Source organism: Trachypithecus francoisi, unplaced genomic scaffold (genome assembly GCF_009764315.1).
Source record: "Trachypithecus francoisi isolate TF-2019V2 unplaced genomic scaffold, Tfra_2.0 Lachesis_group9, whole genome shotgun sequence".
In the NCBI taxonomy this organism is placed as follows: Eukaryota; Metazoa; Chordata; class Mammalia; order Primates; family Cercopithecidae; genus Trachypithecus; species Trachypithecus francoisi.
In genome coordinates this window covers 67799724-67817905 of record NW_022681474.1, presented here as the reverse complement: position 1 = coordinate 67817905, position 18182 = coordinate 67799724, and the positions used below count along the sequence as shown (strand labels likewise).

Genomic DNA, 18182 nt, shown 5'->3' with positions numbered 1-18182 from the left:
TCTTTCCTTAGTAAGTCAAGAACTTTCACCTTTTCACTTAAAGGAAGCACTTTACAGCTTCTTTGGCATATCAGAATTGCCTGCATCACTATGTGCACTTTGGGGTCATCATTAAGTAAAATAAGGGTTACTTGAAAACAAGAACTGCGATACTATGTGACTAAGGGGATGGGAGCATAGACAACATGGATCTTTTGGACAAAGGGATGATTTACATCCCAGGCAGGACAGAATGGAACAGCATGAGATTTCATCACACTACTCAGAAGAGTGCACGATTTAAAACTTATAAATTGTTTAACTCTGGAATTTTTCATTTAATATTATCAGACTGTGGTTGACCACAGATAACTGAAACCGTGAAAATCAAAGCCATGAATAAGAGGAGGTCTACTGCTCTATAACTTGAAACAAAGAAAGAAAGGAAAAAAAAATGACATGAGAGAATACAGTTGATGAATTTCAACATTCTATAAACCTGAAAAATTGAATTTCAAAATGTACAATAATCAAAGGCGAGGTTCAAATTTAATTTTACGTGCTGAACAAATAATGCAAAAATATCAAAAGGAATGTTAAAACTTCCTTGCAGCCCTTGGAGAAGGGTGGTTTCTGGCAATTAAACAACTTTATTTGAAAAGCATCAGGGCATGAATATAAAATTTGGAAATTAAAACAAAAAAACAACAGTTTGATCTAGAAAAGAAAGGGTGAGAAAAAGACTACCTGGGTGAATGGCAAGTCATCAGGGTGAAAAGAAGAGTAGAGGACAGTGAAGAGTACAGCCTGGGACCCTAGACTGTGAATAGAAAGGGTTAGCAGAAGTCATTCTAAGGGGTGGGTAACTCCAGGAACCTTGAAGAAAAGACAATTCTAATATTTAAATATTTGGGATGACTGGATATATAAAGGAAAACTGATAAAAAGGTGAGTGGATTCTTGGAATAGCCAGGCAGGATATTCGTAAAGGCTAAAACAAAACTCTCTAAGGCAAGGTTTAGTAAACTTTTCCTGTAAAGGGTCAGGTAGTAAATATTTTAAACTTTGTGAGCCATTATAGTCTCTTCATAACTACTCAACCTTGCCATTGTAGCACAAAGAGTCATAGATATAAACCAATGGCTGAGTCACGTTTCAATATGATTTTATGGACACTAAAATTAGAATTTTATACCCTTTTCATAAGTCAAAATATCATATTCTGCTTTTGAATTTTTTCAACCATTTAAAATATGAAAAAACTATTTCAATCAATAGAAAAAGAGGGAATCCTCCCTAACTCTTTTTATGAGGCCAACATCATCCTGATACCAAAGCCTGGCAGAGACACAACAAAAAAAGAGAATTTTAGACCAATATCCCTGATGAACATCGATGCAAAAATCCTCAATAAAATACTGGCAAACCGGATTCAGCAGCACATCAAAAAGCTTATCCACCATGATCAAGTGGGCTTCATCCCTGGGATGCAAGGCTGGTTCAACATTCGCAAATCAATAAACGTAATCCAGCATATAAACAGAACCAAAGACAAGAACCACATGATTATCTCAATAGATGCAGAAAAGGCTTTTGACAAAATTCAACAGCCCTTCATGCTAAAAACGCTCAATAAATTTGGTATTGATGGAACGTACCTCAAAATAATAAGAGCTATTTATGACAAACCCACAGCTAATATCATACTGAATGGGCAAAAACTGGAAAAATTCCCTTTGAAAACTGGCACAAGACAGGGATGCCCTCTCTCACCACTCCTATTCAACATAGTGTTGGAAGTTCTGGCTAGGGCAATCAGGCAAGAGAAAGAAATCAAGGGTATCCAGTTAGGAAAAGAAGAAGTCAAATTGTCCCTGTTTGCAGATGACATGATTGTATATTTAGAAAACCCCATTGTCTCAGCCCAAAATCTCCTGAAGCTGATAAGCAACTTCAGCAAAGTCTCAGGATACAAAATTAATGTGCAAAAATCACAAGCATTCTTATACTCCAGTAACAGACAAGCAGAGAGCCAAATCAGGAATGAACTTCCATTCACAATTGCTTCAAAGAGAATAAAATACCTAGGAATCCAGCTTACAAGGGATGTAAAGGACCTCTTCAAGGAGAACTACAAACCACTGCTCAGTGAAACCAAAGAGGACACAAACAAATGGAAGAACATACCATGCTCATGGATAGGAAGAATCAATATCGTGAAAATGGCCATACTGCCCAAGGTGATTTATAGATTCAATGCCATCCCCATCAAGCTACCAATGACTTTCTTCACAGAATTGGAAAAAACGGCTTTAAAGTTCATATGGAACCAAAAAAGAGCCCGCATTGCCAAGACAATCCTAAGTCAAAAGGACAAAGCTGGAGGCGTCACGCTACCTGACTTCAAACTATACTACAAGGCTACAGTAACCAAAACAGCATGGTACTGGTACCACAACAGAGATATAGACCAGTGGGACAGAACAGAGTCCTCAGAAATAATACCACACATCTACAGCCATCTGATCTTTGACAAACCTGACAGAAACAAGAAATGGGGAAAGGATTCCCTATTTAATAAATGGTGCTGGGAAAATTGGATAGCCATAAGTAGAAAGCTGAAACTGGATCCTTTCCTTACCCCTTATACGAAAATTAATTCAAGATGGATTAGAGACTTAAATGTTAGACCTAATACCATAAAAACCCTAGAAGAAAATCTAGGTAGTACCATTCAGGACATAGGCATGGGCAAGGACTTCATGTCTAAAACACCAAAAGCAACGGCAGCAAAAGCAAAAATTGACACATGGGATCTAATTAAACTAAAGAGCTTTTGCATAGCTAAAGAAACTACCATCAGAGTGAACAGGCAACCTACAGAATGGGAGAAAATTTTTGCAACCTACTCATCTGACAAAGGGCTAATATCCAGAATCTACAAAGAACTCAAACAAATATACAAGAAAAAAACAAACAACCCCATCAAAAAGTGGGCAAAGGAGATGAACAGACATTTCTCAAAAGAAGACATCCATACAGCCAACAGACACATGAAAAAATGCTCATCATCACTGGCCATCAGAGAAATGCAAATCAAAACCACAATGAGATACCATCTCACACCAGTTAGAATGGCAATCATTAAGAAGTCAGGAAACAACAGGTGTTGGAGAGGATGTGGAGAAATAGGAACACTTTTACACTGTTGGTGGGATTGTAAACTAGTTCAACCATTATGGAAAACAGTATGGCGATTCCTCAAGGATCTAGAACTAGGTGTACCATATGACCCAGCCATCCCACTACTGGGTATATACCCAAAGGATTATAAATTACTCTACTACAAAGACACATGCACACGTATGTTTATTGCGGCACTATTCACAATAGCAAAGACTTGGAATCAACCCAAATGTCCATCTGTGACAGACTGGATTAAGAAAATGTGGCACATATACACCATGGAATACTATGCAGCCATCAAAAAGGATGAGTTTGTGTCCTTTGTAGGGACATGGATGCAGCTGGAAACCATCATTCTTAGCAAACTATCACAAGAAGAGAAAACCAAACACCGCATGTTCTCACTCATAGGTGGGAACTGAACAATGAGATCACTTGGACTTGGGAAGGGGAACATCACACACTGGGGCCTATCATGGGGAGGGGGGAGGAGGGAGGGATTGCATTGGGGAGTTATACATGATATAAACGTCATGCACATGTACCCTAGAACTTAAAGTATAATAAAAAAAAAAAAAAGTAAAAAGCACTGTAACAGAAGTGAAGAGCATCTTGGATGGGCACATCAGGAGATTGGACACAACCAAGGAAAGTCTCAGTGAGCTTGCAGATAGGTCAATAGAAACTTCCCAAATTTAAATGCAAAGAGAAAAGAGGAAAGAAAAAGCATAAAAACAAAATATGCAAGAACTGTGGGGGCAGTTCAAAAAGGTGTAAAACACACGTAGTATAGGAATAAAAGAAAATTCTCAAACAAAATCATAATGATAGGGGTATGTCAACTGGACACAGGAGCCAACTGAAAGAATCCTCAGGGGCGAAAGTTGAAATAATTTAAGCAGCAAAATAAAGAAATATCAGATTATAGCCCAAAATATAGAATAAATATCCATGAGTCTATCCTGATATAAAAAAAAATTGAATAAATATATAGGGAAGAATAGATACATCTTTAGAGCAGAATTTCAAATAATTTATGTAGATACTCAATCCTCATGGAAGAGGAGCATAACTCCCCAATATTTAAGTGTCGTCTATATATAGTGACTTCCTTATCAAGAGTAGTATGGAAAGGGTAACCTCACAGTGGAGAAACATGACAAAAACTACCTCTGCCAAGTGTTCAATGTTCACATCAACAGTGATGTCACGTTGACAATATATGATAAGTATGTCACTTTCCATCATTGGTTTTCCTCCCTGAAACCCAAAACCCAATATAATCATGAGGAAAACACCAAACAAATCCCAACTGTGAGATCTTCTATAAAATACCTGACCAATATTCTTAAAAACTGTCAAGGTCTGTTGGCTGTATTAATGACACATGAAAAAATGCTCATCATCACTGGCCATCAGAGAATGCAAATCAAAACCACAATGAGATACCATCTCACACCAGTTAGAATGGCAATCATTAAGAAGTCAGGAAACAACAGGTGTTGGAGAGGATGTGGAGAAATAGGAACACTTTGACACTGTTGGTGGGATTGTAAACTAGTTCAACCATTATGGAAAAGAGTATGGCGATTCCTCAAGGATCTCGAACTAGGTGTACCATATGACCCAGCCATCCCACTACTGGGTATATACCCAAAGGATTATAAATTACTCTACTACAAAGACACATGCACACGTATGTTTATTGCGGCACTATTTACAATAGCAAAGACTTGGAATCCACCCAAATGTCCATCTGTGACAGACTGGATTAAGAAAATGTGGCACATATACACCATGGAATACTATGCAGCCATCAAAAAGGATGAGTTTGTGTCCTTTGTAGGGACATGGATGCAGCTGGAAACCATCATTCTTAGCAAACTATCACAAGAAGAGAAAACCAAACACCGCATGTTCTCACTCATAGGTGGGAACTGAACAATGAGATCACTTGGACTTGGGAAGGGGAACATCACACACTGGGGCCTATCATGGGGAGGGGGGAGGAGGGAGGGATTGCATTGGGGAGTTATACATGATATAAACGTCATGCACATGTACCCTAGAACTTAAAGTATAATAAAAAAAAAAAAAAAAGTAAAAAGCACTGTAACAGAAGTGAAGAGCATCTTGGATGGGCACATCAGGAGATTGGACACAACCAAGGAAAGTCTCAGTGAGCTTGCAGATAGGTCAATAGAAACTTCCCAATTTAAATGCAAAGAGAAAAGAGGAAAGAAAAAGCATAAAAACAAAATATGCAAGAACTGTGGGGGCAGTTCAAAAAGGTGTAAAACACACGTAGTATAGGAATAAAAGAAAATTCTCAAACAAAATCATAATGATAGGGGTATGTCAACTGGACACAGGAGCCAACTGAAAGAATCCTCAGGGGCGAAAGTTGAAATAATTTAAGCAGCAAAATAAAGAAATATCAGATTATAGCCCAAAATATAGAATAAATATCCATGAGTCTATCCTGATATAAAAAAAAATTGAATAAATATATAGGGAAGAATAGATACATCTTTAGAGCAGAATTTCAAATAATTTATGTAGATACTCAATCCTCATGGAAGAGGAGCATAACTCCCCAATATTTAAGTGTCGTCTATATATAGTGACTTCCTTATCAAGAGTAGTATGGAAAGGGTAACCTCACAGTGGAGAAACATGACAAAAACTACCTCTGCCAAGTGTTCAATGTTCACATCAACAGTGATGTCACGTTGACAATATATGATAAGTATGTCACTTTCCATCTTTGGTTTTCCTCCCTGAAACCCAAAACCCAATATAATCATGAGGAAAACACCAAACAAATCCCAACTGTGAGATCTTCTATAAAATACCTGACCAAATATTCTTAAAAACTGTCAAGGTCTGTTGGCTGTATTAATGACACATGAAAAAATGCTCATCATCACTGGCCATCAGAGAAATGCAAATCAAAACCACAATGAGATACCATCTCACACCAGTTAGAATGGCAATCATTAAAAAGTCAGGAAACAATAGGTGCTGGAGAGGATGTGGAGAAATAGGAACACTTTTACACTGTTGGTGGGATTGTAAACTAGTTCAACCATTATGGAAAACAGTATGGCAATTCCTCAAGGATCTAGAAGTAGATGTACCATATGACCCAGCCATCCCACTACTGGGTATATACCCAAAGGATCATAAATCATGCTGCTATAAAGACACACGCACACGTATGTTTATTGTGGCACTATTCACAATAGCAAAGACTTGGAATCAACCCAAATGTCCATCTGTGACAGACTGGATTAAGAAAACGTGGCACATATACACCATGGAATACTATGCAGCCATCAAAAAGGATGAGTTTGTGTCCTTTGTAGGGACATGGATGCAGCTGGAAACCATCATTCTTAGCAAACTATCACAAGAAGAGAAAACCAAACACCGCATGTTCTCACTCATAGGTGGGAACTGAACAATGACATCACTTGGACTCGGGAAGGGGAACATCACACACCGGGGCCTATCATGGGGAGGTGGGGGGGCGAGGGATTGCATTGGGAATTATACTTGATGTAAATGACGAGTTGATGGGTGCTGACGAGTTGATGGGTGCAGCACACCAACATGGCACAAGTATACATATGTAACAAACCTGCACGTTATGCACATGTACCCTAGAACTTAAAGTATAATAATAATAAAAAAAAAAAAGGAAAAAAAAAAAAAAGAAAAACTGTCAAGGTCACCAAAAAAACAAGGAAACTCTGAAAAACTACCACAGCCAAGTGGAACCTAAGAAGATATGACAAATAAATATAATGTGGTATCCAGGATGGAATCCTAGGACAGAAAATGAACATTAGGTCAAAACCAAAGAAATATGAATAAAGCATGAACTTCAGTTAATAACAAGGTATTATTGTTATTGGTATTTATTGGTTCAATTATCATGACAAATATACTATCCTATTTTAAGATGTTAATAATAAAGGGAAACTGTGTGGAGTATATCAGGAATTTTCTGCACTATTTTTGCAATTTTTTATAAGTCTAAAACTACTCTAAAATAAAAAGTTTATCTTTAAAAAAAAAAAAAAAAGAAAAATATGAAAAACATCCTTAGGCCGCAGGTCATACAAAACATATGGTGGATCAAATGTGGCCCAAAGGCCAAAATTTGCTAACTCCTGATCTAAAACAGTAAGCAATGATTCACAAACATAAGAAATAAAAAATGACAGAAAACCCCCATACATTAGAAATATTTGGCAAACAGTTATAAAGTAGAAAGGTATTATTAATTTTATAATATTTGAGATATCAGCATTTCAATAGTCCATGTAAGTTTTTCTAATTAGCCCTAATTTGTAGTTTGGTATGATTTTATCTATTTAAAATTAGCTATTTTCTGAGGTGTTGGCTATGGAGTTGATTATTTTTTAATGAACTTTATTAATATCTAATTTACATACAACTTTAAATGCAGTTTGATGAGTTTTGGCAAATGTATACTCCCATGTAACCACCTCAAATGATCAGTTTTCATAAAAGAGTCTGCTAAGAATTTGAGACAGTGATAAATCAATCTGTAAGTCAATCTGGGGATAACTGACATCTTAATATTGAGTTTCCAACTTCAGGAATATGATCAACCACTTAAGATATTTAGGTGTTTTTAGTTTTTTAAATATTGTATTATAATTTTCAGAGTATAGATATTATATTTGTATTGTTACAATTATTACCATTTATTTTATCATTTTGGATGCTGTGATATATTCTACTTTAAAAATAATATTTTCCAATTGTTAGTTGCTACTACATTGAAATACATATTTTGAATTTCATTGTATCACTGTATTTCTCTATTGTCCATGTCTTAGTTAATTTGCATTTTTTTTCCTCCTTCTTTTTGGAGATGGAGTCTTGCTCTGTCACTCAGGCTGGAGTGCAGTGGCATGATCTCAGCTCACTGCAACCTCTGCCTCCCAGGTTCAAGCAATTTTCCTGCCTCAACCTCCTGAGTAACTAGGACTACAGGTGCGCACCACCATGCCTGGATAATTTTTTGTATTTTATTAGATATGAGGTTTCACCATGTTGGTCAGGCTGTTCTCAAACTCCTGAGCTCAGGCAATCCACCCACCTTGGCCTCCCTAACAGGTGTGAGCCACTGCACTTGGCCCTAATTTGCATTTGAAGCAAGGACAGTCTCATTTTTTTCATTATCTCAGGAAACACTGTTTAGTCCTTTACTTTTACATACAGTGATACTTAAAAGTAGAAATTCAGTAGTATTCTTCCATTTTCCCCTGCAGGGAAGAAACTGATGACATCATCTAAAGTAAAAATATAAACAGTAACATGTAGAACTGAGACTTGAACTCAGGTTTTCTGATTTTACACAATATTGTTTCATTATTTGCCTATTTCCAAACTTAATTCCAGAGAATTGTAATTGGATAGGATAACATTCTACATTGGTTAGTGACTAATTGAAATTATAAAAGTCTTTCCCTTTAGTAGTTTGAGTATGAAACTTCAAATAGACAGAAGCTCAGCCTGGAAGACACATAAAGAAAAGATGTCTATAAGGCCACGAAGAAAAAAAAAGTTATGGAAGAAAATGACACAAATTTACAGAAGCTGTGATACTGAAAGTAATCGCAATTGAGAAAGTTGTATTTAGTTCCAGGAAAAGCCATAAATCTATTCATTCCTGTACGTGCAACAGAATCAGACCCAAAGATTGTCTGGTTATATAAGATGATATTATATGACTGTGTCCCAATTCTAGAAGCCATGTAAATGATTCATGTAAAAACAGTTAATGTAAACTGGGCCATGTACATTTATCTTATTTTTCTTTGTTTCCTCAAAAATTAACCTTCATCATGTCAGATATGCAAAATATGTTTCTATTCCCTGATATAGTTAGAAAACTAACACAGACAATGCAAACTTGAGTTATGGACCTGAAAATCTACACACTTGGCTTTGGAAAGTATCCCTATATTTTTGAAGTGCTTTTGATAAGGCACATATGAAAATCCACAAACAAAACATATGAAATCTACATTCTGAATACCCATTATAGGAATAATTTTGCCTGAATCTTGTTTCTTTTTGTGAGGATACTTCATTGCGGGCCACTTACACTACCTTCTCTCTCAATTCAATTATGTACTCTTTTAAAATGTCCTCCATTTGTGGTTAAATGTCTTTTACCAAAAAAAGATGCACATTGAAAGTTCAGTTCTCATTCATGTTTTAAGGGGTCTATAAAAATTATGTGCAGAATTATAATACTACCTTAAACTAATATAGGCTCAAAAACATAATTTGCATTAAACACTCTATAATTTAGATGCCTGATGTTAATAAGCATAAGTATCCTCTTATTTAAACATGGTTTTATAAAGGAAGAGATTTCTTTCTTTTTTTTTTTTTTGAGATTTCTTGATTTAGGACTTTGCCCTTCATGTTGTTCTACAAGCATGCTTATGCAGTTGATGTTCATCAAGATATACAAAAATATTAAGTAGCTTCAGTAGGTCTAGTAAGTACTAACTCTATGTGGTAATAATAGTAGTAGTAGCTATCTTCTTGTTATAGCCTACTATTTGTTAAGCATTTCATTTCCATTAACTCATGTCGGCATAATAATCTTTTGAAGTAGGTTTAATACCATGTCTATCTTACAAAGGAGGAAATTGATGCTAAGTAAGATTTGTTTGTTGCTTTAGTTTTAACCATTATATTATGAACTCTTAATACTCGTACAATTTACACATATATATTAAATACCAAACAGATCAAAATATGTAATACTGCTTATTCTATGAGTTTGCTAGGTATGATAGTTTATAACCTCACTTGTCTACACACTGAATCCAATGGAAATAGCAATAGTAAATATCACAGTATTTATGTTAGAATTTTAAACAACTGTTAGCATAAGTATTGATCAAAACAAATAGTAAAGACATAATCATATTTTTATAAAACCCTATAAAATTCCAAGTTCTGATCTTGAGTTAGTATTTTATTGTTTCAAAGGCACTGAAGAGTATTCATAAAAATTCAGACATAAAATGGGATTATAATATACTCACAAAGAGCCTCAATAGCATAGCCTATCCCTCCCTGAGCTTGTTTAATTATACATTTATTGCTTTAATGTTGACACTTTTTAGATACCTTGAAGAAAGGATCAAATACTTTGCAGTTCTAAGGCCAGAATATTGGCCAGCATTAAATTCGACCTTGTTAAAAGAAGATTATACCGGATCAAGTTTATTCTCTTCTGTGAAAAGGGGACAGTCTTTAAGAAAAAAAAAAGGGGGGATATATTTTCATTTACTTGCACCTAAGTGAGAATTTATTTTTATCTTATAACCCAGTTAGCTATTAAGTCCATAAGTTTATGGATCAGTTTCCAAGGAATCCCTGTAGAAGTTGTATAGAGGTTCCCCTAGAGGCTGCTTAGGGAACTGGGGGTATAGAGATAGAGAAGATGAGCCTCTGGGTGCTCCTCCCTGGTTTCAAGTACAGCAGCTCTGATTTTATTTGCTTTATCTTTTTGACCATAAAGTGTACTTAAAGAAATAATGTATCTACCTTAAAACTCAGAAAACACTCTTTCAAACCATATACTTAGAGACATGTTCTCTCAGTTGCATGGAACATCAGATTCTAAAGGCTCTTAAAGCTAATGCTCTTAACTGAATCTCTCTAGCAGGGATTACCATCAGATAAAGGGCCAATATAATTTAACGTTTTTATTAGTTATTTAGTTGAAGAAACTAAGACTCTACAATTCATGTTTCTAATTGATGCTAACTTGATATGTTCAACAACCAAACTAGAAAACAATCTGATAAATCACATGAAGAATCATATACAGTTTAATAGGATTAGGACTTAAGAACAAGAACAGAACAAATCAAAGTAAAGAATGCATACATAGGCAACAAGATAAAAAAAGGAAAAGGAAATCAACCTCTATTCAATAAATATAATGTTTAAATTGAAAAAACTGTAGGCCAATAGCAGTTGGCTATATTGGTAGAAATAACGTAAGAACAAGTCTTCTACTTTACTTGACATTGGACAGGCACTAATTAGAATGTATTTTTGATAGTCTCATTTGAGAAGTTTGTTGAAAATTAAATAAGGACTAGTGAAGAAAACAAAATACTAAATTATTCCTATGAGAAAAAGTTGAGAGAAATGGAAGTATTTATCTCGAAAAAGAGATGACTATGGGAGAAAATTACTGCTCTCAAAAGCTATTAATAATTACAATAAATTGTTCTCCTACCCTACAGAGTACCACTGTATATGAGGAATATGTAAAAAAAATGGCAAGATAATTTGATTTGCTTTAAGTAAGCTATCTTGATAATGAGGAAATTTAAAAATACTGGAACATCTAACTCAGAGAAGCTGTAAGATTTTTTTTTCATCCCTGTATAACTTTAGTAAGAAAAAAAAAATGCATTCCCTACCCTGGTTTCCCTATGCTATCTCACTGGTTTATATTCTCAAATATCCACTCAGGGATAGCAAAAATGGAGAGGTTTCACTCTGGCAAGACTATATCCTGAAGTTTATGTGCCTTCTTTACACTTTTAATGTCTCTTTTCTGGATTCACCTACCTCCCAGCTTTGGGTTATTACTAGTCCACTAATCCACAGAGGTAAGGCATACAAATTTTACAGCAAGAAAATTAGTAAAGGTTCTTGCTGCTCAGATATAGTCATTGGTATAGGGCCAAATTTTCTAATCACTTAAAAATACTTGTAGGCTGCTCACAAGTATTTATCCTGAGGTTTCTCTTTGATATGGTAATTGGTTTGCTTTCAGGTTTTCCCAAGTCTCAATGTACTAGATTCTCTGTCTTGACACCTTTAGACTTTCTCTTACAAGCTCTTCCACGGCATCCTTCTGCCCTGTCAGACTCCCTAATATTTGTTAGCCCTTTTCTTTACAAAGTCCACAAATGACTTATGAACTGCTCAGTACAGCCTGTGATGTTCAGCCCTATCAGATATTAATACTATTGATGCTCCACTCATATATTCTCAGCACTTCTATTTCCATCTTACAATCTTACTAACAGTTAAGTCCAGAGGCTTAAAACTTGAATTCTATTCATACTTAAAAATTATATTCACCAGTCCCACTGAATCTTCCTACAGCAAACACCTGCTACCCTGCCTGAGAATTCTTTGGCCACAAAAGTTTGATTGGTCCTGAACATGAGGCACAGGTGACACCTGTGAGGGTAGCTTTTCACCCAGGATGAATAGTTGGCTAAATCTTCAGTTTGTTCACGTCAGGTAAGAGAATTCTGGAGTGCTGAGGTGCATTCTGCAGTACTACCCAGAGTTCACCAGCAGGGTCAAGCCCCAAGCCCCAGTTGCCTGCAGTGACTCACAGTTTCACCTTCTTGGTTTTCTTCCCCTCTCTGCCTCACTTTGTCTCATTTTCTCTTAAATAGACTACTGATAACACAAATCCTTACATCAGAGTCTGTCTTCAGGTGAGTCCACTTAAGGTATCTCCATATCTTTACATAGGCATTTTCCAAAGAATGTGCATTTTTTGGTAACATTTAAAAGAACACTTTACATTAATACTTGAGGGAAAACAATCCCAGTTTCTGTATATACAGTGTGCCCGCAACAAATGGTGCTCTCATGCCTGGGAAGGTGGAATATGTGTCCCCAAACAGACAACTCCCATACTGGGACCACTGAAGTGTTTGTTGTTGCTGGCAACTCCAAGTGAGATTTCTTGCAGAACACTCTGTGATTTTATGATCTAGGATGAGAGGGTTTGGCCATAAAATACCTTGTTTCAACACATTTTACTATCAATTCCACTACAGTGATAAGAAAGATTCTTTCCTTTTTGTTCAAGAAAAATAAAAAGCAAATTACTTCATGTATTTTTCTTTGGCTTCTGACCATGCTAAGACACACCTCAACAAATCCTGCACCCAACAAATCCTATCTTTTCTGCACACGCAGCAGTAAAATGCACTCATTTGCGTAAGTTATAACCACATACATGAGTAAAAATGTTGTTTGTGACAGTAGATCTGACTTTGGGGATACATATGAACTTCTAAAGTTTTAATAGATTCCAGCATTGACATTACAGCATAGAAATAAAGCATTTCTTGCAGTCATCCCAGGCATTCCAGATGGTGAAGAGCATTGCAATAATTCAATAGAAGGAAAAGCAAACTTACCCGAATCATCATGACTGAACATCTGATATCATGAATTGTATCATAGATCTTCTTTGAGATGTCCACAAATTGATTATCATCCAACACATTCAATGAGTTTTTGCTTAAGGCTTCCAAGGCAACATTCACTTGTGTTACAAATTCAGGAATTACTGTTAAAATAAAGAATAAAGAGAAGATTGTCCTCTTTGTATTTTTGGATTTCTACAGTAGTTTCCAGGAAATATAGAATTTGCTTTTAAACAAATACTTGATTAATAGATGTTTATTTGTATTTTTTAAATATAGAGATACACAAATTTTAGCAGGATTATCTTGAATCTCTGAAAAGTAAAAGGAATCAAAAACAATTAAAGGCATTTTTTTTTTTTTTGTAAACTCCAGGCTTCTGGAGAGAAAAGCATTTTTATAGAAATGTTTTGAAAGATTGTCTTTCTCCTTTATGTCATTTCATTTTTATAAAACCTTGGGACCATACAATCATTTCTCATCCTATTCAATATAAACCACAAGAAATTACAGAAAGGAATTGGTGTGTAAAACAGTTGGAATTGTAAACACAAAGATATTTAAAGAAAGAAAGCAACTGAGTTGCTAAACAGAAGAAAATTTAGTTAAAAGTAGTAATTATATCTTATAGAAATAATAAAAATATTGTAAACTTCCTTTTAGTAAGACGTTTTCTCTATAATAAAAAAATTAGTGAAAAGGAATTGACATTCTCATATGCAAACTATCTTTAAAATAACAAAACACTGACTGACTATACGGATGCTTCTATCAGTAAGCCAATCCATGGATTATCTTTATAATTAAGGCTTCAAAATAGTTTCAAACAAAAACATTTCTTCAATTTCACTTTTAAGGTTAATGATATTAACAGTTATTATCTCTTCACTAGGCTCAAGGTACTTTTCTAAGTGTTCAATGTGATTTAAATCTTAACCCCAGAATTAACCAAGTATTAATAGTTTAACAACTAGGACACAGAGAAATCAAGACTCTTCCACAGATTCATTCTGTTAATGTGTAACAAAAGAGATGTGAACTCAGAGTCCCAAAATGCAGACTCTACATTCAAACTAATCTACTATATCATAGTGAGGAAGCCTCTGGCCCATATGAAGATGATGGATAAAAAGATTAATTTTTGGAGGAAACAATTCTAAACCTGGAAGATAGAAATATTTTGACTGTTATAAAAATATCAGTAAATGTTATTTTTCTACATTTAAGTCATATCTGCATGTATGGCGTACCATCTCTTGCAATTCTACCTGCCATGTTATTGATATGAGGAAATTTTGATGATATACATGGGCACTCATTTTATCTGGTCCTTTCTTTCCTCTGACTGCTAAAATGTATCACCTATATCCTACTTCTGAGCCACCATACCTGCTGACATTATCCACTGTGCTCCTATTCTCTGTCCATTCTCTAGGCACACTGTCCAATAAAAGGTGGCTACTAGCTGCATATAGCTATTAAAAATTAAATTCATTAGCCTTAAATTTTAAATTGAATTCCTTGGTCATAGTCATCCCATTTCAACTGCTTGACACATACATGTGACTAGTGATCACCATTTTGAAGAGTGGAGATATGGCTATCATAAGGGTAACTTTTGCGATAACAGAAACTTATTTTTTTAATTATACTTTAAGTTCTAGGGTACATGTGCACAATGTGCAGGTTTGTTACATATGTATACATGTGCCGTGTTGGTGTGCTGCACCAATTAACTCGTCATTTACATTAGGTACGTCTCCTAATGCTATCCCTCCCCCCTCTCACCACCTCATAGCAGGCCCCAGTGTGTGATGTTCCCCTTCCTGTGCCCAAGTGTTCTCATTGTTCAGTTCCCACCTATGAGTGAGAACATGCGGTGTTTGGTTTTTTGTCCTTGCGATAGTTTGCTGAGAATGATGGTTTCCAGCTTCATCCATGTCCCTACAAAGGACATGAACTCATCCTTTTTTATGGCTGCATAATATTCCATGGTGTATATGTGCCACATTTTCTTAATCCAGTCTATAATTTATGGATATTTGGGTTGGTTCCAAGTCTTTGCTATTGTGAATAGTGCCACAATAAACATACATGTGTATGTGTCTTTATAGCAGCATGATTTATAATCCTTTGGGTATATACCCAGTAATGGGATGGCTGGGTCAAATGGTATTTCTAGTTCTAGATCCTTGGGGAATTGCCACACTGTCTTCCACAATGGTTCAACTAGTTTACATTCCCACTAACAGTGTAAAAGTGTTCCTAATTCTCCACATCCTCTCCAGTGCCTGTTTTTTCCTGACTTTTTAATGATCACCATTCTAACTGGTGTGTAATGGTATCTCATTGTTGATTTGATTTGCATTTCTCTGATGGCCAGTGATGATGAGCATTTTTTCATGTGCCTGTTGGCTGCATAAATGTCTTCTTTTGAGAAGTGTCTCTTCACATCCTTTGCCCACTTTTTGATGGAGTTGTTTTTTCCTTGTAAATTCATTTGAGTTCTTTGTAGATTCTGGATAGTAGCCCTTTGTCAGATGAGTAGAATGCAAAAATTTTCTCCCATTCTGTAGGTTGCCTGTTCACTCTGATGGTAGTTTCTTTTGCTGTTTAATTTTAATTAGATCCCATTTGTCAATTTTGGCTTTTGTTGCCATTGCTTTTGGTGTTTTAGACATGAAGTCCTTGTCCATGCCTATGTCCTGAATGGTATTGCCTAGGTTTTCTTATAGAGCTTTTATGGGTTTAGGTCTAACATTTAAGTCCTTAATCCATCTTGAATTAATTTTTGTATAAGGTGTAAGGAAGGGATCCAGTTTCAGATTTCTACATATGGCTAGCCAGTTTTCCCAGCACCATTTATTAAATAGGGAATCCTTTCCCCATTTCTTGTTTTTCTCAGGGTTCTTCAAAGATCAGATGATTGTAGATGTGTGGTATTATTTCTGAGGACTCTGTTCTGTTCCATTGGTCTATATCTCTGTTTTGGTACCAGTACCATGCTGTTTTGGTTACTGTAGCCTTGTAGTATAGTTTAAAGTCAGGTAGCGTGATGCCTCCAGCTTTGGTCTTTTTGCTTAGGATTGTCTTGGCAATGAGGGCTCTTTTTTGGTTCCATATGAATGTTAAAGTAGTTTTTTCTGATTCTGTGAAGAAAGTCATTGGTAGCTTGATGGGGATGACATTGAATCTAGAAATTACCTTGGGCAGTATGACCATTTTCACAATATTGATTCTTCCTATCCATGAGCATGGAATGTTCTTCCATTTGTTTGTATCCTCTTTTATTTCGTTGAGCAGTGATTTGTAGTTCTCCTTGAAGAGGTCCTTCGTATCCCTTGTAAGTTGGATTCCTAGGTATTTTATTCTCTTTGAAGCAACTGTGAATGGGAGTTCACTCATGATTTGGCTCTCCATCTGTTATTAGTGTATAAGAGTGCTTGTGATTTTTGCACATTGATTTTGTATCCTGAGACTTGGCTGAATTTGCTTATCAGCTTAGGAGATTTCGGGCTGAGACAATGGAGTTTTCTAAATATACAATCATGTCGTCGGCAAACAGGGACAATTTGACTTCCTCTTTTCCTAATTGAATACGCTTTATTTCTTTCTCCTGCCTGATTGCCCTGGCCAGAACTTCTAGCACTATGTTGAATAGGAGTGGTGAGAGAGGGCATCCCTGTCTTGTGCCAGTTTTCAAAGGGAATGCTTCCAGTTTTTGCCCCTTCAGTATGATATTGGCTGTGATATTGATGGTCTTTACAATTTGGCATGTTTTTGCAGTGGATAGTACCAGTTGTTCCTTTCCATGTTTAGTACTTCCTTCAGGAGCTCTTGTAAGGTAAGTCTGCTGGTGACAAAATCTCTCAGCATTTGCTTGTCTGTAAAGGATTTTATTTCTCCTTCACTTGTGAAGCTTAGTTTGGCTGGATATGAAATTCTGGGTTGAAAATTCTTTTCTTTAAGAATGTTGAATATTGGCCCCCACTCTCTTCCGGCTTGTAGAGTTTCTGCCGAGAGATCCTCTGTTAGTCTGATGGGCTTCCCTTTGTGGGTAACCTGACCTTTCTCTCTCGCTGCCCTTAACATTTTATCCTTCATTTCAACTTTGGTGAATCTGACAATTATGTGTCTTGGAGTTGCTCTTCTCAAGGAGTATCTTTGTGGCGTTCTCTGTATTTCCTGAATTTGAATGTTGTCCTGCCTTGCTAGGTTGGGGAAGTTCTCCTGGACAATATCCTGCAGTGTTTTCCAACTTGGTTCCATTCTCCCCGTTACTTTCAGGTACACCAATCAGACATAGATTTGATCTTTTCACATAGTCTCATATTTCTTGGAGGCTTTGTTCATTTCTTTTTACTCTTTTTTTCTCTAAACTTCTCCTCTTGCTTCATTTCATTCATTTGATCTTCAATTACTGATACCCTCTCTTCCAGTTGATAGAATCAGCCACTGAAGCTTGTGCATTCGTCACACAGTTCTCATCCCATGGTTTTCAGCTCCATCAGGTCATTTAAGGACTTCTCTATACTGATTATTCTAGTTATCCATTTGTCTAATCTTTTTTCAAGGTGTTTAGCTTCTTTGTGATAGGTTCGAACTTCCTTCTTTAGCTCGGAGAAGTTTTATTGTCTGAAGCCTTCTTCTCTCAGCTCATCAAAGTCATTCTCCATCCAGCTTTGTTTCATTGCTAGTGAGGAGCTGCATTCCTTTGAAGAAGGAGAGGTGCTCTGATTTTTTAGAGTTTTCAGC

The 18182-nt window shown here is 36.0% G+C and overlaps 1 protein-coding gene across 2 annotated transcripts in view; it reads right to left on the bottom strand.

Annotated features, from left to right (window-relative positions):
* The window catches only part of CTNNA3 (catenin alpha 3), a 1797749-nt gene that overhangs the window by 354631 nt on the left and 1424936 nt on the right, over window positions 1–18182 (bottom strand). For both annotated transcript variants that reach the window (XM_033209585.1, XM_033209586.1), the window contains exon 13: window positions 13419–13570. In XM_033209585.1, coding sequence (XP_033065476.1) covers window positions 13419–13570 — 152 coding nt within the window. The remainder of the gene's footprint in view (window positions 1–13418; window positions 13571–18182) is intronic.